Here is a 21622-nt window from a genome sequence, read left to right as displayed (position 1 = left end):
ATTCCCAGTCAAGGCACATGGCTGGGTTGCAGGCCAGTTCCCAGGAAGGGACGCATGAGAGGCAACCATACATTGATATTTCTCCCTCTCTCCTTCCCTTCCCCTCTAAAGATAAATAAAATCTTTAAAAAAAATGAAATAAAATGAGTCTGGTAGCTTTATTGGGATTTTAATGTCAGAACTGGCTTCTTCATTTTTACCTTAAAGTTTATACCTTGTAGAATTCTTTTTTTTCTTTTAAAGATTTGATTTATTTACTTTCCTAGAGGGGGAAACGAAGGGAGAAAGAGAGGGAAACATCAGTGTGTGAGAGATACATGGATCAGTTGCCTCTTGTTCACCCACAACTAGGGACCCAACCTGCAACCCAGGCATGTGTCCTGATTGGGAATTGAAAGGGCAACCTCTTGGTTCGCAGGCTGGTACTCAATCCACTGAGGCACACCAGCCAGGGCTAGAATTCTTTTAGACATCAAAAAGTCTTGCTCAGCAAGAATTTTAAGACATGCAATAGCCAACTATTTAGTCAGGGGCAGTGACCTCCTTTTCCTTAGATTGTCAAAGTAAACAATGAGAGCAGCCAACACAATAGAGCAGCCATTTGGTGTGAATGAATCAAAATTGTGCCTATTTTTTCTGTCAGATCAGCAAAAATATTTTTTGGTGTATTGCAGAATTTTAGTAATTAGTTTATGTATGCCATGAGATGAAAAAGGTTGAAAATTACTGCTCTAGAGGCTACAACTATACATAGTACTGTTATAAAAAGGCTTGCCTGTATCTTCCTATGTACATGGAAATCACTTTTAGGGTAGAGAGCCATGTATTTGGAAAATGTGGTTACTCTGTATTCTAGTTTCTAGTGTTGCCAGCTTCTTTCCCAGATAACCTGTTTTTGTCTCTCAAAAAGGTTCTAGGACTTTCTCTTCACCTCTGGTGCTCCAATCCTTCACAACACTGTCTAGACAGACGTGGGTTTCTTTTCCCTTACCCTAATGAGCGTTCAGTGAACCCTGTAAACTGAAAAGACACAGCTTTCTTCAGCTGTGGAAAATGTTCTTTTCTTCTGTCTTTGTTTTATCTAAAAAAACTGACTTAAAAAAAAAAGTCTGTCATTTTATTTGTCTCAGCAGTCTGTTCCTAAAGGAACATGACTCATATTTTATAATAATCAATGGAAAGTTGATGTTGCTTAACATACTTTTGTTTTATAATCAGATTTTTTTAAGATAATTTTTTGTATAACCATAGTACCATTTTAAATATTAGACAGGCTTGCCCGGTGCTATTGGGAGTGAGCCCAGTCACATTAAAAAATGCGTTGGTATCTCAATCACTCATCAGGCCCAGGCAGCTCCAAGTGCTGATAAAGGCCTGGGTGCTTCTCCAGATGTCTGTTCTAAGTGTCAGCTCCAGGTGCAGGAAGCAGAATATTTGGAGCTGGCACATAGACTCTGAAGCACAAAGTATGAGTGCAAATGAAAGTTATAGGGCCTTGGTCTCCTAGAAAAATATGTACAAACCTGGGTGAGCATCAGGCACTTAATAAAAATATGAATGCCCGGACCCTCTTAACTCAGAATCCCAAAGCGGGTGGGGCTGGGTATCTGCATCTCCAATGACTCCAGAGGCTATTCTGATACAAGGATGACAGCCACTGTTCTTAGATACTCACTGTATGTGCTTTCTCCTGCTCATGCCTGTTCACTAAGAAATGTCTATCCAGAGTTCTTTGGTACAGACATGTCATAATGACTTAACTGGTACCCACTTGGTGGACATTTGATTTGCTTCTAGTCTTCTGCTGTTATAAATCACTATAGTAATAAAACTTTGCACACATTTGTGAATATATTTATAGGATAAGTTCCTAGAAGTGGACTTGTTCAGGCAAAGGTATATGTGTTTATGATTTTGAGAGAGATGTGAAAATATGCTTTTAAAAATCTTCAGGTGTGCCCTGGCTGGTGTAGCTCAGTGGTTTGACCATGGGCCCGTGAACCAAAGGATCGCGGTTCAATTCCCAGTCAGGGCACATGCCTGGGTTGCAGGCCAGTTCCTAGCAGGGAATACATGACAGGCAACCATACGTTGATATTTCTCTCCCTCTCTCCTTCCCTTCCCCTCTAAAGATAAATAAATAAAAAATCTTTTAAAAAATCTTCAGGTGTTACATTCTTTGTCTGAAAAATGTTCTTAAATCTTAGAAGTCCTTACATTTTGTTTTTATTTCTAACTAGGCCAGCACTAAAGTCGAAGTAGACATGGAAAAAGCAGAGAGCCTGCAGGTGACAAGGGGAGACTTCCTTGCTTCTTTGGAGAATGATATCAAACCAGTGAGTATAAATCCTGAGTGATGCATAAGCCAAGAATAATAACAATAATTCAGGAGAAAAGTAACTGCCATTTTACCCCGAACTGTGGAAGGTTATAGCATAGGTACTTTTTAAATTCAGAAAATCTCGGTATTAGAAGGGCCTAGTATAAGAAACATTCGAACAGGAACTCTGATGGCTGATAATTAACCAGTACTTACTGCCGTGTCTCTTGTGGCAGGGAGTTCACCATCTTACACGCAGACCATCCTGTTGGGAGTCTTTGTAATGATTAGTTCTTACTTTATATTGAACTAGAATTAGTTTTCTCATTGGTTCTTATGCAGTCTGAAGCTACTGAAACCAAAATTCTTCCTAATTCATCCATCCTCCATATGTTAGTTAGATATATAAAAATTATATATCACATTTAAAATTAACTCATATTCTTCTCTCTCTACCTTTCTCCAACCTCCTCCAGGGCCTGCCTTTTTCTTGCTTCATACTTTTAGGTCCCTTAACTGCTATCGTTTCTAAGGTTTCTTAACTGTTCTAAGTGCCCTTTTTAAAAAAAGGTATTTTTTTAAATGCACTCAAAACTCACCAGTCATAGTTGGAGCTTTAGGATACAGTATAAGGTCATTAACCCATTTTTCTGTAAAATAACCACTAATGTTTGGTTACTCTTCCTTGAGTAACCATTGTCTGGAGTCCTGTATCAGCACAAAAACGAAGCACAAGTAGGCCTTTTAAAAGGTGTATGTATTTGGTTTTTTTCTCCCGATGGACCTTAAAAGCAGAGAATTGAATTAGTCTTAGCCTTCAGTTTGTGACACACTGGTGTCATCAGTCTGCAATCATGGCATGTAAAATAAAATGCAGCACATGCGATTTGGGGGGCTTGCTATTTTATTACATATTTTATTAGCAAGAATCATCCATGCGGTTTTCTGTAGCCATCCATCACTTACCTTCACTGCTGGATGGCATTCCACTGTGTGGCTGCCACAGCTTCTCCCGTAAGTGGGCCTTTGGGAGGTTACCATTTCTTCCTATTACAAGCAAGCGCTGCTATGAGCATTCCTGAATGAGTTTCTCTTAGATATATGTTTAGCAATAACATTGCTGGTTTGCTGGATATATGAATGTCTGTCTTGAAACTGAAGAATTTCAGACTTTTCCCAGTGGTTGAGTCAGTAAGCACTTCCCCCAATAATCCTGTTGTAGAAGAGGTCCTGTTACTCTGTATCCTGTACACCACTTAGTGTTGTTGGACTTAGTTTTTGCCATTCGGTTGGATGTAAAATGGGATCTCATTCTGGTCTTGATTTGCATTTCACGGATTACTCATGAAGGTAAGGAAGCATTTCTTCATATGTTCATTGGGCATATGAGTGTCTTTCATGAAATGCTGTTCATGTATTTGCCTATTTTTCTGTTGTATTGTTTATTCCTTATTTTTATTTAATCTGTATGAGTTTATATATATTCTTCACAATAATTATTTGTTGTAAGTGTCCCCTTTAAAGACAAAAATCAATTTGTTTTTAGCTCTGTCTACTTTTTTAATTACTATTGTGAATTTTAACTATAAAATCACTTTCAAAAGTTACTGAGCAATGGAAATGGTTAATCTTTTGCTGTTGTCATTTGTAGTACTTACCAAAAATATTAGAGCCAGCCTAACTGATCTATTCCAAGGTTTTTTTTAATGACAAATAATTTGGATACAAGAAAGGGGAAACTAAGATAATAAAGTTAAGTATGTAATAAGTTTCTCTTATTTATTCCAAGAGTCTGGGGGATAAAACAAAAAGCGAAGTGACAGGACAAGTGAGGAAGGCTCATGCACACTGTGCAGCCGAGGAGGGTCCCTGGTTCCTGGTTCAGGAACCTGGAGGCTGCTGCTGTGAGACCGAAAATGCGAACTTGGAATAATTGAAGACGGAAGTCGGCCTGTCTGCGTATCCCACAGCAGTATTTTCCTTTATAACTTCTTACAGGGCCACTGAATGCAACAGGTCCAGACCGGGGAATGAGGACTTTCCTTTGTACTCAGCCATCAAAGGACTAGTGTGTACACAGGGGCCAAAGGGGGGGCCGAGAGGTGACCTGGTGGCGAAGTAATAGAGTAATGCGAGCATTGTATACCGTTCAGAGACAGTATCACGAAGAATGATTTCCCATGACGTACAGGTTCTAAAGAGGCGTTAAAATTACTCCATACGTCAGGCGGTGAAATAATTAACTTTTAAAAAATATGTTTATTGATTTGAGAGAGATAGAGGGAGGGGGGAAGGGAGAGAAACATCAGTGTGATGGAGGAACACAGACCGGTTGTTTCCATGTGTGCCCTGACCAGGGATCAAACCCCCCACCCAGGTATCTGCCCTGACCAGGAATTGAACCGCAACCTTTTGGTGCATGAAATGAGACTCCAAGTAACTGGCCCACCTGGCCAGGGAGAAAAATTAACTGTTTGAAGGATGTAATAACTTTAAACTTAGAAATTCTCAAGACATGTTGCCTTTACACTCGTTACACTGAGTAATGTTATGTTTTCCTACTCATTTCTTTTCCTGGTATACTTATGAGAATTCAGTTCAATTAAGTAAATAATTATAAAGTTACTGTCTACTTTTGGCAACTGGTTTGGTGGGAGTTCCAATTTGAGATTAGGAGTTGAAAATGAAGAGGGATGCGATTTAAACTCCAACATGTAGTGTGCACAATTAACATTTTTCATAGAGCCCTGACGGGTTGGGCTGGGCACCGTCCCGCAACGTGAAAGGTAGTCGTCAGCTTGATTCCCAGTCAAGGCACATGCCTGGGTTGCCGTTCCGGTCCCAGGTCTGGGCATGTACGAGGCAACCGATCAATGTTTCTCTCCCTCACATCAGTGTTTCTCTCCCTCTCTTTCTCCCTCCCCTCCTCTCTCTCAGTAAAGTAAAAAATAATTATTACATATAGTAATTGCTTTTCTTTTCTTTTCCTAACCCTTCAGTCTTTCATTACAATTGATCATTCCTACCTCACTTGAAATCTCATACTTACACATACTTACCTTGGTCCCATTTAATGTATACCCCCTACCACCAAGCTGATGTGAACAGGCTCTCCTTATTACCATTGTACATTCCCATTTTAATACATGACACCTACAGTGACAGGGTAGTGTCTTTGTCTGCCTCGCCAACTGTTCCTAATTTCTAAGTGTATAATAGTTTTTTCTTCTTCTATTCTTAACAGAAGGCAACAACCCATGTACTCCTTACAGAAATAAGCATATTAGAATGTACCCTTTCTCGTGGATTATGACAGTTTGGGCTTTGGTAGAATCTGAGCCTAGAATCTATCGTTTTACTTCATTGAATCACACAAAGCAACTTCCCCCCTCCCAATTGGGTAACAAGTTAAATGCAAGTTAAACCTAAACAGCGGGTTAGGTTTGGTTTTGCTTTTCAAGCTTTTACATTAATATGGGAATTGCTCAACACTTTTATTGTGTAGGAGTTATTACTCATCATTTATACCTTTAAATGTCTTCAGTTTTAATATAATGTTCAAAATGCTTTAAACTATCCTTTTCCTCCATAGGCATTTGGCACAAACCAAGAGGACTATGCCAGTTACATTATGAATGGTATCATCAAATGGGGTGATCCAGTTACTCGCGTTCTGGAAGATGGGGAGCTGCTGGTCCAGCAGACCAAAAACAGTGACCGCACACCACTGGTTAGCGTCCTTTTGGAAGGTGAGAAGAACTGATGAGAGGGCATTAAAAGTAAAACAAACAAACCAAGGCGGAGTTTTTTACAAAGCTGTTTAGCACGTTCCAGAGAAATGAATTCGTGTTTCTAAAACTGCTTGTCATCTGAAAATAGTAAGCCAGTATATACATATCAAATTTGTGCACAAGTTAAAGTCCCATTGGGGATAGAATGTTTCTGATGAATGACAGCAACTAGTTTTCATACAGGATTGTATATAAATTTCTGTTACTTAATAGACTGTGCAGTAGTACTCCAGGTACTCAATTCAATTAAATAAATACTCACTGAGTACGTAATTATTCGACTTGTATCTTAACGCTGCTGCTGTGAGACAGTGTACACTCTCAGAGCAGCAGCTGTAGGATACAAAGGCCCCCGCAGAGTTCAGTTTGGTCATGAAAAAGACATGTAAACAAATTCCTAACTACAGTGTATATGTGTAAAGTCTGCGACTGCAAGTCATTTTGCCCATCAGGAGTCAAGGTAATTTAGTTTAGTATTTAATTTAGGTGGTATTTAGAGGTGGTGTTTAATTTAGACTTTGAAGGATCAGTTAGGGTTTTACCAACAGACAAAAAGGAAAGGGCATTTTGTTCGCCAGTTGTTCGTTTACAGTTACGACCAGGACAACAGAAAAGTCCAGTGAGTCCACAGGACGAGGGGATCTGACCCTTCCCAGGGGTCTGCAGATGGGTTCACTGAGGGACACACATGAAGCAAGACCCGAAGGGCAAGGACAAGCTGTTCAGGCAGAGTAACCAGGGAGGACGTTCTGTGTAGAGGGACCAGCAGGTGAACAAGCCGTGGGCAGGAAGAGATTGAAGCGGAAAGGGAGACTGGCCGTTCATGCGACTAAAGAAGTAGACAGGGGAGCCAGTTCATGCCGAGACTTGTAGACCATGTTAAAGATTTAAATTCTATCTGAGGGGCAGTGGGAAGCCCTTTGTTGGGTTTTAGGCAGTGAAGTGACACGACCGGATTTGTATTTTCAAAACATCACAGCTGCTTTGTGATAGAGAATGTATTGGAAGGGCGAAAGAAGATGCAGGAGAGGCCACTGGTTAGAATCAGTTGCATTAGCCTTCTCAAGAGCTGATTGTAGTTTGAAGTAACAGTGCTCGTGCAGTTGGAGGTAAGTAGAGTATTCTGAGAAATATTTAGGAGGTAGAGTAAAATATACTTCATATTATTATAATTATTATTAATTGTTCATCATAATTGAGCTATCACTCTCTGAATTCTTACTATTTGCCAGTCACTCTACTAGCACTTCACACATATTACCTCTTTTAACCCCCACTTGAGTTCTGAGGATAAAAGCTGCTGTTTCCTTATTTTGTAGATAGGGAAGCTGAAGCCTAGAAATGTGAGGTAACTAGAGGGAGTGTGGGAGAGGCCTCAGACATGGTCCTCAGGTTTCTGGTACACCTGGCCCGTGTACTCAGGTTGGGAGCACCAGTGGAGAGGCAGATTTGGGAAGAAAGATCATGAGCTCAGTTTTGGGCACGTTGAGTTTGACGTTCCTATCGGATAAGTGAACTGGAAATGTCAGGGGCCGTCAGATGCACAGGTCTGCTGCTCCAGAGAGAGGTCTGGCTGCAGTGTACCTCCACGAGCTGTCGGCACATGGGTTGTTGAATCCATGCGAGTGGATGGAGTCACTTACAGAAGGGGGCAGGTTAAGAAGAGAAGGGGGCCTAGTACTGACCTCTGAGGTGCATCAACATTTAAGGACTAAGCAGCAAAGGAAGAGTTCATAAAAAAAGGTAAGGCACGGGAGAGAATGTGCTACCACGGAAGCAAGGAAAAATATTCAAGGAAAGTTATCAGTTGTATCAAATATTCTTAAGATGCCAACAGATAAAGTGTCTGTTGGATTTGGGGACATGGAGGCCATTGGTGACCCTGATGGTCCCATTTCACCAGGGGCCACATCAGCCTCGCAGTTGCCTTCAAAGGGCTGAATATAATTTCAACTCCTCAACGGTTAAGGAGCAGTTACATTCATACAGTCCTAAAATTATTTTGGCCCTTTGAAGGCAACCGGAAGGCTGATGTAGTCCCCAGTAAAAATGAGTTTGATACCCTTACTGTAAGGGAATGGAAGCCATGGGCTTGTTTGAGAATGGATGGAGAGTGAGGGATGAAGGCAGCTGGAGCAGGCATTTAGGGAAGTTCCCTTTTGCAGGCAGAAGAGTGGTGTTGAGGGGTGTGAAGAGAAAGATGGAACATACAGGAGAGGGGGGAAGGGAAGGAAGAATAGGTTGGTCCATGGCTGGAGGAGGGACACATCTTCCATTGCGCAGAAGGGAAAGGGGAGCTGTGTAAATACAGGTACATTTGTAGATTCGGTTGCCTTTATAGGGAGGTCTGAGTCTTTTAGAATTCTAGCTTTTTAAGTCACATTTGCTTCTACTAAGGCAGTTTTTCCTGCCCCACAATCATCTCCCAAGATTATATTTATTGTGTAAGACAATTTGGTAGAACTAAATATAGATACTGATATGCATTTGAATGCACTTTTTTTAAAGAAGCAAAAAATCTTTGTATTTTATGTATTTAGCCAGAAATGTGAAAGATTAAGGCTATGTGAGAAAGGAAGCAGGAATGTATTTCATCATAATTTTGAGAAATGCTAATCAGTTCATTAAGTTTAGTTGCTAATAAATAAGAGAAAACATGTCTGCCATGAAACTGTGTCAGGAAATGTTAATGAGCGACTAGTTGAGACCTCAGTACCTTGTGGATAAAAGTTTAAACTTGTTTTGTTCTCCTTTGCTTAGCTTGGCTTTTTTCCCCTGACTTGCTCACGTCTTCACGCAGGCCCTCCTCACAGTGGGAAGACTGCGCTAGCTGCGAAGATCGCAGAGGAATCCAATTTCCCCTTCATCAAGATCTGTTCTCCTGATAAGATGATTGGCTTTTCTGAGACAGCCAAGTGTCAGGCCATGAAGAAGGTATCAAGATTTTTACTTTCATTTTAATTTCCTATCTCTCAGATGTGTGTGTGCACGTACAGATACACCTGTGTGTCTGTGTGTGTGTGCGCCATAGCAACTGTGTTCTTCCCAAGTGGGGCTACATGATCAGCAAAATTTAGGGAGAAACAGCTATTGTAGACATGTTTAACTTTGTAATGAATTTTTATTAGAGTACCTTTATCTTCCAAATTATGTTTTGTTTTATACGTATTAAAATTAATTTTTGTTTCTTACATTCGTATTGTTTGAAAGGCAGATCTTAGTTGAGAGTGCTTGAATAGAGTGGAACGAATTTATTTAGAATGTTTTTTTAAGTTCCTTCATCAATATACAAAGTCAAACTGTTTAAGGTCAATTAAGCTGACTGCATACAGAAGTATATATCATTGCAAAGATATTTCCAAAAACTGCTACAGAAGAATGAGGTATATAGATAATAACCAGCCTGCTTGGCAACTTAACGTGGTCCCTCATCCTTCTTCCTTTCTCCATGAGCCGTTTATCACCTTTGCATCATGGCTGCTTGGAGCCGTCAGTGAGTCAGGACAATGTAGAATAGACTCCTAGAGCTGGCAGGACTCGCACACCATCTGGTCCACCTCAGGCGTTCAAGCAAGTGCCATGTAGGGCATCTGGGAGAGCACGTGGCTGCTCTTTAAAAGCAACGAAAAGCAATGAGGAAAATTCTTCATGGCTGTTCCATCTCACTTGGCAGCCAGTGTTTCCATTGATGTTCTGATTTTATATATTCCCAGGTGGTAAAGAAATTTTATTTTGTATCTAGTTGAAGTAGTTCTTTACTTAAATCATTTTTTTCATGGTTGATTTTTTTATAGATAAGAACTGACTCTGTGTTAAAGAGATGTGGAAAAATCAGACTCAGGGGAAGTAAGCTTCAGAACTGGAGTGCCACTTAGTAAAGGCAGCTCAGGTGTTCTCTCACCGTGCCCAGGGGCCCTCCAGGATGGAGTCACTTCAGTTTTTCTTTAGGGAAGAGACTGAAGAAGAAAACCACATTTAAGAGGAAGCTGACTCCAAAACAATATGTTTGAAAAGTTAGTCTCTTGTTTGTGCAGGTGGCAGAAAATTATTTCTGTAGGGGCTTTGAAATGGATGGAGGAGGCAGAGGTTGGAGCGGGGGTCCAGTTCTGCACACCGAGACAGGGAGGGAAATGTTCCATACAGGGATCTCTGGGCCTGAGTATGAAAGAGAGGGAAATGTTTCTAGACACAGAAAGAACTTTAACGTCACAGTTTATTTATCCACTCGTGACTCTGGACAGAATAAAGAGGACCAATAATTTCCCTGATGTAGGCTGGGGTTAGTTTTCTTTGTTTTTTGTTGTTGTTTTTTCCTCCTCCTCTAAAGCAAACAGTTAAGCCACTTCCTCTGGTGAAAATTTACATAGTTTTAGAATCATAAATTCAATGCCCTTGCAATCTGTGGTCATTGAATTTACCTTTTAATTAACAGCTAATTCTGTTGGCAACTCCATCTATTCCTCATTCTTGTCAAAAGTAGTCATATTCTGTGCAAATGGTAAGTTACTCTATTGCTTCTCACCAGCTGCCAGCGTCTGCCTCAGATGTATTCTGAGATGTGGGTGGATGGTCCTAGTTTTTTATAAAAGTTTTTTAAAAGTCCTTTAGACTCCTACAGATCAAAGCTGCTTTGTAAGTGTGAGATATTATCATTTTTATTATTTTAATCTCTTGCAAATTGACTTGAGGGGGGAAGGTATATGCTGATTTTAGAGGCTTAAATGGTTAAATTAATGGCATAATAACTTATGATTTAATCTCGAAATTGTTGAAGCCTTTCAAGGCAGAGTTTTAAATGAGTAGAAGGCTAAGGAATACGAAAATAAGTGTTTGTACAAGCTTATTCAAAATTGTCTCAATTTGTGATTCACTGTCTGGATCATCCATGCATTTTTCTTTTTCTTCTTTTGTTTTTTGTTTGTTTGTTTGTTTTTAAATATATTTTATTGATTATGCCATTACAGTTGTCCCATTTCCTCCCTTCATTCCCCTCCACCCTGCACATCCCTCCCCCACCATCCCCCTTTTGTTTATGTCCATGTGTCACAAGTTCTTTAGATTCTATATTTCCCATACTATTCTTGCCTTCCCCTCTGTCTATTTTCTACCTACTGTCTATGCTACTTATTCTCTGCACCTTTTCCCCCCTTCTCCTTCTCCTTCTCCCTCTCCCCTGTTGCTAACCCTACATGTGATCTCCATTTCTATGGTTCACTCCTGATCTAGCTGTCCTCTTAGTTTGCTTTTGTTTCAGGTGTGGTTGTTAATAACTGTGAGTTTGCTGTCCTTTCACTGTTCATCTTTTTTTGTCTTCTTTTTCTTAGATAAGTCCCTTTAACATTTCATAGAATAAAGGCTTGGTGATGATGAACTCCTTGAACTTGACCTTATCTGAGAAGCACTTTATCTGCCCTTCCATTCTAAATGAAAGCTTTGCTGGATAGATCAATCTTGGATGTAGGTCTTTGGATTTCATGATTTGGAATACTTCTTTCCAGCCCCTTCTTGCCTGTAAGGTCTCTTTTGAGAAATCTGTTGACAGTCTGATGGGCACTTCTTTGTAGGTGACTGTCCCCTTAGCTCTTGCTGCTTCTAGGATTCTCTCCTTCATTTGAATCTTGGCTAATGTAATTATGATGTGCCTTGGTGTGCTTGGTTTATCTTCACACGAATATGTGACCGCGGTCAGACAGCCACTGCACCCTCACTGGGTCAGCCAGTTGCCACCCCACACCTGGGATCCACTAACTGCCACCTGCACTCCTGAGCTCCTGCCCTCCTGGGTCGGTCTGGCCCATCTTTCCTTCCCGACCCTGCTCCGCCGCTGACTCCGCCCCGCTTACCAGTCTGGATGAACCATTGGTTGTTGTCGGACTTCCCTACAGTTCAACTTTCTGTGTTTTGGCTGCATTTTTTTTACTAAAACTTTGTTGTCTTTAAACTTGGTTGTGCAAGGAGGCATAGTGTTTCCACCTACACCTCCATCTTGGCCAGAAGTTCCTCCGTGCACTTTTCTTTTTTTTAAAATATATGTTATTGATTATGCTGTTACAGTTGTTCTATTTCCCCCCTTCATTTCCCTCCACCCAGCACACCCCCTCCCCCACCATTCCCCCCCTTTAGTTTATGACCACAAGTTCTTTAGATTCTATATTTCCCCTACTATTCAGGGGAAATGGTGTAGCTGGTTTGTGATGCTGTATGTGGGGGTGGGGTCAGAGAGGGACAATGGCAGTCCCCTCTGCCGCTTCCCACCACTGGGGCCTGCACGGTCTATCTCACCGCTCACTCCTTCACCGGTTTATCTGCGCGAGAATGTGTGACCGCAGTGGGTCTGCCCACTTCTCCACACCTGGGATCCGCCCATGGCTGCTGGCGCACCTGGGTTGTGCGCCTGGGTTGGTCTGGTGGGATCTTTCCTGCCCGACCCCGCTCCGCTGCTGGCTCTGCCCCTCTTACTGGTTTGGCTGAAGGGTTCGTTGTTGTCAGACTTCCATGTAGTTCAATTTTCTGTGGTTTGGCTGCATTTTTGTTGCTAAAATTTTGTTGTTTTTAAACTTGGTTGTGTGAGAAGGCACAGTGCTTCCACCTACGCCTCCATCTTGGCGGAAGTCCTCCCTCCATGCATTTTTCAAGTTACAAAATTATTTCTGCTTCAGTAGTAGAAGAAATACATATTCAATTTTTTTATTTTCCTTGGGGAAAATAATATTATTCCCTGAAAATAAAGTACAGAACAGAGAAAGAAAGAAGCATAGGTGTCTTAGAACTATATTAGAAATATTGCAGAATCTTTCCCTGCAAATAATTTTCACATTGTTGCCCAACGATAGGCTGACGAAAGCTGGAGGGTGCAAACCAGCCTGGAGGTGCTAGGTCTTCCAGGTCGCTTTTGAAAGTGAGATGTGAGTGCCATTCATGAGTAGTTCTGATCGCCCTCCCCCGCACCGTCGTCCTCCCTTCATCTGTAGCGTGCTGGTGGGAAGATGTTCTAATGTCTTTTTTCAGAGCACAGATAATTTATAGTCTTTTTATTATTCTGGAGAGGACAATTCTTTCTCTGTGAGTGCTTCCCCCACTCCATCCCTAGATGTAGTTTTTTCTAATTGCAAAAATAATTAGAAAATGTAGAAAAGGACGTAAGAAAATAAAAACAAGTCCATGTTTGCCCTTCAGCCTTCTCTGCGCAGACACACACATTATGTGTCGGGAATCCTATTGGCCATGTTGTTTTTAACCTGCTTTTTTCACTTTAATATGTTACAAACTTTTTTCAGTGTCATTAAAATTTACCTCAATATTATGCTAAGCTAATAGCCATGGAGTGTCCATTTAAATATTCCCTTTTGCTTGAGCATTTAGGTTGTTTCCAGGCTTTTTTCACAATCATAAATAATTATGCTGTAGAACTACCAAACTATGGAAATTACTGCCCCCATCTTCTTATTAGAGTTTTCTTAGCGTAGCATATTTTATGGGCTGAGAGCCTGGGCTTAGGTTTCAGATAGACCTGAGTTTGAATCCCAGCTCCGCCACATTTACCAGCTCTTGACTAGAAGCCTCTGTTTTCTCAGCTAGAAAATTAATATCATAGTAATAATAGCTGCCTCATAGAGTTGTGAGAATTAAGTGAAACGGTAATTTATGTGAAGTATCACACAGTGCCTGGGGATACAATATGTGCCTAATAAAGTATGGTGGTTATTTTCACTTGCCATCATTACTGTACAGCACTTTTAGTTATTTCCTAGGATGAATCCTCAGGATTGGTACTGCCGAGGTAAAAATATGAACAATTTAAAGGTTTTAATATGATTGCTATCAAAACTCATATGTCAAAATAGTAATGATTTAAGGAGCCAGTTCTTTTCAGAACCTTGAGCTAATTTACACTAGCGGACCCACCGTCCCAGGGCGTCAGTGTCCTTAGACCCTCCAGCACGCTTGAGATTATGCGGATATTTTGCTAATTTCATAGGTAAAAGATTGGCATTTAATTATTTCTTCAGCTCCATTTTCATGACCAAATGCTCAGTTTTTAAAGAGTTTTCAAAATGCTTTGCAATTGCAGTAGTTTGTGAAACTCAGAAATATAATAACATTAATTTTTGTTAAAGAGAGATGGTCTGAATAGTTAATTCATAGAATATCTTTTATCTACCATTTTATTACTTAAAGTAAAAGATAAGAGTTTTTATTAGTAGAGAGGGTCATTTAGACTTTGCTTTAATGAATATCTTTCCCTGATATCGATTATATGCAGTGAAAATGGGTATTCATTTTCACTGTAATCAATTGATTTTTGTTCACATATGGATGGTATTAAAATGTATGAAAGTCGTTTATTCTCCATTAATTCAAAATTCACCTTATGCTGCCCTTAATTTGACTATAAGCTCTTCCTCGGAGAGCGACTTCCCAGCCCCCTGCAGCCACTGCAGTGCCGCGCTCACATTGTGGGGGGTGGGGGTCTGCTCCATTCAGATGCTCCAGGTCTTCACAGGTCCTCCATCCCCTACGAATGTTTGTTTTCCCAATGTCATTTTATCTTAATATTTTAATTCCATTATTTATTTTTGCATCTATACTTTTTAAGAAATTTATTATACTAGTTCTATTAGTGGCATTAAATGAACAAAAGAGCAAAGCAATAGAATTTTATTTTAACTAATTACCTAATCTTGATGCTTCTTGAGTTCACAATAGGTACTGAGAAGAAATAAAGCAATCTGATGTGACTAAATTATTTGAATAAAATTAGGTAAAAATATTAGTGATTTATAAAACTATACCCATTAATAACATACTGTGGTCTTGCTTTTAAAGGAATGAAAATTAATGGAAGGAATTTTCCTTTCCACTAGCTTTGCAAGAAAGAAATAATCTTCTTTGAATATCCTCCTCCTGTAAGTCCCACTGCAGATTGTAGTCTGCACCGAACAGAACCATGAGGCCTAATCCCCCCTTTTCATGGTTCAGTCCATACAAAGAGGAGAGCTGGGAATTGGATCTTTTGACAGCAGTTACTAAGCAACAGAATTTGGACGCTTTGGTTTAACATCCTAATATATCGTGTTGCTCATTTGTCAAAGTTTGTGCAGGTATTGACTGAGAGGAGAGAACACCCTGGAAGTGATTCAGGTCCCTGCACGGCTCGGGGCAGGGCCCTGTTGTTTCATTTCCTACTCCTTTGTCCTTTGGCATTTGTGTCTGTTTGACACAACAAGGAAGATGGTACAGATCTTCAGTAGAACTTTCAGACCTTGTGACTTTTTATATTATTAAGAATACCTCACTCTGTGGCTCGTGTTACATGAAAATGTAAGGATTTTTCCTGAAAAGCAGGGAGAACAAATAAAGGATTTTAAGGCCATTCCAGGAATCTTTAGTGCTTTGCCAAAAGTTCAGGTCCACTTCCTGAGGCAGTTTCATTAGAAGACAGCTAATGTGTGCTTGGTCTGCTCCCAAGTTATTTTTAGAAACTAGAGATTATTACTGATAGTACTGATTTGAATTTGCTCATTTGTGTTTTTATGTGCTACCGAATATGACTGGAGTATCCTCTCAACTAATTGTTGACAGATTTACTGCATTAGGGATTTTCTAAATCATCAGATTTTCACTAACTAGGTACTTCATGCCAACCACTTCAGAATTGAGATGAACTCTTTCAGCCCCCAAAGAAGCAGAGAATTTGGCTTCACTCACCTTAAAGCACTAACAGGGTTGTAGAAAATGGAGGACAGAACCTACTTGGAACACGCTTTGCTGTAGTTTATAATTCTGAAAGGCGAGGATTAACATGGAGCTAATGCTGGCATGTTCCCATTTGTATTCATGTAGACTTTGGAGTCTGCAGCTGCTGCCCCTCCCCTTGCACAGAGGTGGCTCCCAGCATGTCAGAAGGTTCCAGGAGTGAGCTGTGTGCCTTGAGAGCTTACCGTGTCTTTGAGGACTGTATTCAGACCTGCCTCCCACCCCTGTGTATCAGGAGCCCCACACCCCCTTTTCTTCAGTGCCCAGAGTGAGTCCAGCCTGCTCTTGCCTCGAACCCAGGCTCCCCACATTCTGGATTGTCTCTTAGGACCACTACCTGCCTTTGCACACAAGAGAGGTGGCACCAGAGAGTGTCATGGCGGTCTCGTTATGTCCACAGCCTGGAGACTGTGGGATTCCATTTTCTAGAGATGTTGTTCATCTTCTAGAATAGTCCTCATTGTTTCCATGTTCACTGATGCCATTCCTTTTCACTCTTTTTCTTCAGTTCTTCCCATTTTTTTCTTTAGCTTTCTCTTTCAGACTTCCCACCTGACTTTAAGACTGTATATATAAACATGTATGCATATTTATATCCACACACTGATCATTTTACCTGCTCTACAGGAAACTCCCCAATAAAAGAAGGATGATCATACACCCCAATTTGCTTTGAGCAATCCTGGTTTTTACCTGTTGTTCCAGTGTGATTACTAACAGCTCTCCCCTTTCAAGTGTCCTGGTTTGCATGACAACTTAGATGATCCCCTAGTGATAACCTCTCCAGCAAGAAAAGGCTTGAGCATTATACTTTCATCTTCATGAATAAGAGGATCAGAATTTAAATTAATTTTGTTAAAGAGTCCGTAAGATACAACCATTAGCCGCAGTTCAGCCCACCTGGGGAACTGTTGCGTTGGCATCACCGGACCCGGAGCCGGCGCTGCCTGTGCGTGGCCACTGCTGTGAAGGTGGGCGCTCCTGCTGGGTACAGCACTCCAGCCGGGGCAGTTTGTGCACTTTTACCTTTTGCATCTTTTCCTCGAGTTATTCTCGGATTTATCTACCTAAAGTTGTGGTAGAGCATCCCAGAGTAATATGTAAGTGTCTCACGTATATTTTAATCAGGCAGCTAATCCCATATACTTGCCAGTTGAATCCAAGTGTCTTCTTAGTGAACAGTCTGCTGGGGCCTGGGCTGGGAAGCGCAAATGGCAGTGGCTGAGATTAAACACAAAACAGGAATCCCAGGGAAGTCTGCACGACCCTATACTGCACGTTTGACTAGATAAGGAAAGCAGTGTGTGAGAAGTGCAAGGGGTGTATGTATTTAAATTAGAGCAAGTTGCTACCCAAAGGAGTTTCAGTTGACTGGTCAACTGAAACTGGTCAAGTCACAACTGGAATTGCACTGCCTTTGTCATGGTTCGTATGCTGTTAAGAGTTAGTTACCTGTGAGTGTCCTCTCCCCGTGAAACTAATTAGTACATTAAGAGCTGTCTGTAAAAAAACTCTCTTACATTGAATGACTGCTGTAGGTACTTTTTCTCCGAACGTGTTCTAGCTCATGCAGTCAACTGTGAAGTGATTTGTAATGCTTCATAAATCACAGCATCTGAGATAAGTTGGTGAGGTTACGTAGCAATATTTAGACCCAAGCAATGTTATTAGTAAGGTCCCCGTCGCCATGTAAACTCTGCATTGTTTTTGAGAAAGGAGAAGGGCCGATTTGGGGGAAATATAGAAATGTATTGTCCTTGGGCCCCCATGGCACTAATCCATGATCTTATAGCTTGACAGAATTCTATTCTTGCATCAGAGCTTTTAGAAAAATTCTGAAAAACACTTGAAAGAACAAAGCATTATTTTCAGTGACTTCTTGAAATCACCTGTATTTATAAGACACCATATTGGCTGCTATATTGGTTCAGTCTTCAAAAAACAGCAGAGAGCCCCCGGGGAACTGCTTTAAGCTTTTCCATGGTCTCTCCCATTTCTCTTCTGCTTGTCTCTAGCCCACCACCCCACCACACGCCACCCCAACACTGACACCCCTTCCCTTGATGCGTCATCTCTGTGCCAGTCCCCGCGGCGCTCCCGAATTTTCTCACCACCGAACCTTCCCATATTCAGTACGCTCTGTTTAGAACACTTTCTTCCCTGTTTTCCACTGGTAGCCCGTCTTTCGGGTCTCCACTTAAACGTCATTTCCTAAATTTAGGAGCACAGCGTTGACTCCATAATCCTCGTATCAGTCAGAATAAGCCAAGTTGTGCTGCAATAATGAACAACCCCAAAATTTCAGTAGCTTCACCCAAGAGTGTTTATTTCTTGCTCATGGTTCATGCCTGTCATAGCAGAGGCTGCATCTCACGTGCGATTCCGTGAGAGCCAGGCAGGAGAAAGGGAGTATGGAGGAATCAGGCAGTGACTCTTAAACCTCCTTCCAAAAAACGATTTCCACTCACATTTCATTAACCAGAGCAAGCCCCGCAATCATTCTTGAGAGAGGGTGAAGAAGTACAGTCCAACCTCGTGCCAGGAGGAGAACCAGGCTGTACGTGGGAACCGCCTACGACCACCACACCTCGCTCACTCTGTACCACTGTATCATCTCGAATTCATTTCCTCTCGCAGAATAATGTCATGCTTGTCATGGGCACATGTGACCTGCTTCCCCCACTCTAAGTTTTGTGAAGGTGGGATCCTACTCTCTTATTCATTACTCTCTTTATTACCTTCATTAATGTTTGACACACAAAAAATATTTGTTGAATGAATAAATGACCCAAGATTCAGCCCTTAGCCCTTTGTTCTCCTGGATTCACCGCTTCTCCCTGAAGAGCTCATCCCTTCTCCTGGTTTTAACCAGCGGGCCCGGGGTGCTGTCCTACCCTGACTTCACGCGTGCCTCTCCAACTGCGTACTTGACATTCCTACTCGAATTTAAATTTATTCTGTCAGTGAATATTCACTGGTTATTATCTGGTAAGGTGTTGCATTAAGTGATGTTGAGGACACAAAGGTCATTAAGAGTACTTGCCGCCCGAGATTCACAGTCTAGTCTAATACAGGGAAAGGTACAGTGAACCTACAATATATACACTGTATGTACACAAAAGGCTACCAGAGGAGAAGAGAGACACGTGACTTACGGCAGGATGGATTCAGAACGTGTGTTGTTTCAGCCACTGACGTCTAACCCTAACCCCACCCCGTCCCCACCACGTCCCCGCCACGTCCCCGGCTGCTTCAGTCTCGCCCAGGCGCGCAGGCCCCGTGTTGCTCTTTCCGGGTCTCAGTTACTTTTATCTTGTATAGTTATAGTACTAGTGATATTGAGCCAATATCATTAGTAAGTATTGCTGTTCCAGGTATTGGAGAATCAAGCAGTGACGCTTAAAGCTCCTTCCAGAAAATGATACATTTTATCATTTATATCTCCCTCACAGTGGGGAGGCAGATAGCTAAGGACCAAAGGGTGGATGGGGCTGTGTGACACAGTGTGGGCGAGTGACTGAGGGCTGACGGGATGGTGCGGAGGAGAGCGGCCGGGCCCTCCCTTCCTGCCCTTCCTCGGATGCCCGCAGCCCGCGTGGATCAGTTCCGGATCAGTTCCGCTGGGGAGGGGTTTCCCGTCAGATTGTCAACGGGCGTTTGTTTTTTTGTTTTGGGGTTTTTTTTTGAGTCTTTAAAGGTGACTTTTGAGTATAGAAAAGACCATATAGCTGATTTAAGGTCTAAAGAAATTAAAATTCAACATATCAAAATTATGGAAGACTTAGTTTTTCAAACAAAAGTAAACTACCTTTAAAAAAGTCTACATCTCTTACTCTGTAAGTCTAGAAAAATTTAGCAATTACTTAAAAGGGGACTTTTACAATTTAATATAATTTTTTAAAATATCTTAAACCCTGTTTCCACATTTAAAATATTTTCTCTTTGAAGTACATCAGTTTTTTGTCTAACAAAAATCATTCTAATTTTAAAGGATATAATTACATTTATTTAATAATAAATTAATAAATAATATGGTTAATCTTAGATTATCTTTACCATTTGCAAGGCTATTAAAATTATCTTTGACGGGGTCCCCATTTGGATTTTTTTTCGCTCAAATAAAAATTTCGCTTTCCTCGGAACTTCAACCGGGCCATCTTTTACCTTCCAATGTAAAATTAATTATTCAATTGCATATTTTAAATTGAACTAACAAGGCTAATCTAGTAATCTAATATGGTAAATTTTCTTAATTGTTACAAATACATTAAAGACCAAGTGTACACAGGTTGTCTTTAAACTTAGTATGAAAAATATTAATATTACAGGTTGATTTAGTTTATTTCCATACCTAATTTTTTATCTTGTATAGTTAAAAGATACCTACTAAGGAATATTGTACCTCCCCCAGCAAAATCGTGGGGAGGGGGTTAGTCCTCCTTGGTGCACTGAGGTTATTTAACAACCAGAGAGGTTGGGCTGGGATGCAGGAGTTAATTCTGACAGATGGCACCCACAGGATGCACTGAGCTTCAGTCATAGTTGCTGGAAAAGGAACCCCCAGAGTTACAAGAAGGCCGGTCTAAGGTGCTCCTAAGACAATTGTCTTTACAGTGTCTTCGTCTGGTTGTAAAGATAGAACCAGACCTGTCTGATCCTTTACACTCAGCTTTAGTTCTTTTGTGAACACTTTGACCGTTATGGTCTGGTTTCAGTTGACAAGCTTCTGTTCTTTCAGTGTTGTTCCTGCCTGATAGGGCCACAGTGCTTACAGATAGTAAAATGGCACCCAGTTTCATTTGCATATCCCTTGTGGCTTTATCTGGCTCTTGAGCCACAACGCTTACTTAAGTCGTGCTCCTTGAAATAGGAGAAACCTTCGTGACACACTTGACAGAATTTGTCTGTTCTCAGCATCCCAGCTATATGACATGGCTCTGACCCCCTGTATCACCTTGGGCAAGTCATTTAACTGCCTTGTACCTCCATTTTTCATTCTTCAATTGCAAGAACTATTTTCATTCTAAAATCCTATTATCTTTTAAATTCTAATTTAGTGTAGTCTGAAATATTGGTGTTTTACTGTGCATTGTTTAGGCATTGCTCAACAGTTAACTAAATTTTATCTTCTTGGAAGTTGCCATAATTACGGAGAACAGTGAGATAACAAATGGTTTTGCTTTCTTCCAGATCTTTGACGACGCATACAAATCCCAGCTCAGTTGCGTAGTTGTGGATGACATCGAGAGGCTGCTTGGTGAGTCATAATGTTTGCCATTGTACCGTCTCCGCTACATTATAGCCGGTGTTGCACAAATCATAAGAGAAAAATAACAGGCATTTATAAACTATAAGACAACACAAATACCCTTCTTTGTCTGATGAGGAAATATAACATCTTTTCCCTCTCTAGTCAGTGATGGTGTCCACGTTACGTATGCCTATGATCACAACTTCATTATGAACTGCTTTCCTGTAAGGACTCCTGCCTCATCATATTTTGTACCTTCTACAGAGTTCCCTGCCCATAATAAATGATCGGTAACTTTTGTTGGTGGATACATGTATTGCCTGTTGCTCAGAGGCTCCACTTAGGAACTTTGACAGAACTGGTGAAAGGAGGGCTTACAACTGCCAGGAGATAACAGCTGCGGCAGAAGCCGCAAGCTCTGCGTTACCTCGGTTTCTGCTCATGTAAAGCAGAGACTGCGTCCTTTCCTCACTTCTTTCATAGAATAATTGTGAAGACTGAAAT

The 21622-nt window shown here is 41.0% G+C and overlaps 1 protein-coding gene across 2 annotated transcripts in view; it reads left to right on the top strand.

Moving 5' to 3' along the window:
• NSF (N-ethylmaleimide sensitive factor, vesicle fusing ATPase) overlaps positions 1-21622 on the top strand; it is a 137575-nt gene that overhangs the window by 86071 nt on the left and 29882 nt on the right. For both annotated transcript variants that reach the window (XM_037163648.2, XM_037163649.2), the window contains exons 13-16: positions 2241-2336; positions 5913-6069; positions 8912-9045; positions 21058-21124. In XM_037163648.2, the coding sequence (XP_037019543.1) occupies positions 2241-2336; positions 5913-6069; positions 8912-9045; positions 21058-21124 (454 nt within the window). The remainder of the gene's footprint in view (positions 1-2240; positions 2337-5912; positions 6070-8911; positions 9046-21057; positions 21125-21622) is intronic.

Source organism: Artibeus jamaicensis, unplaced genomic scaffold (assembly GCF_021234435.1).
Source record: "Artibeus jamaicensis isolate MK-2021 breed Jamaican fruit bat unplaced genomic scaffold, CSHL_Jam_final contig_1998, whole genome shotgun sequence".
NCBI lineage: Eukaryota > Metazoa > Chordata > Mammalia > Chiroptera > Phyllostomidae > Artibeus > Artibeus jamaicensis.
The sequence above is the reverse complement of the archived record's forward strand: the minus strand, read 5'-3'. Positions and strand labels throughout refer to the sequence as shown.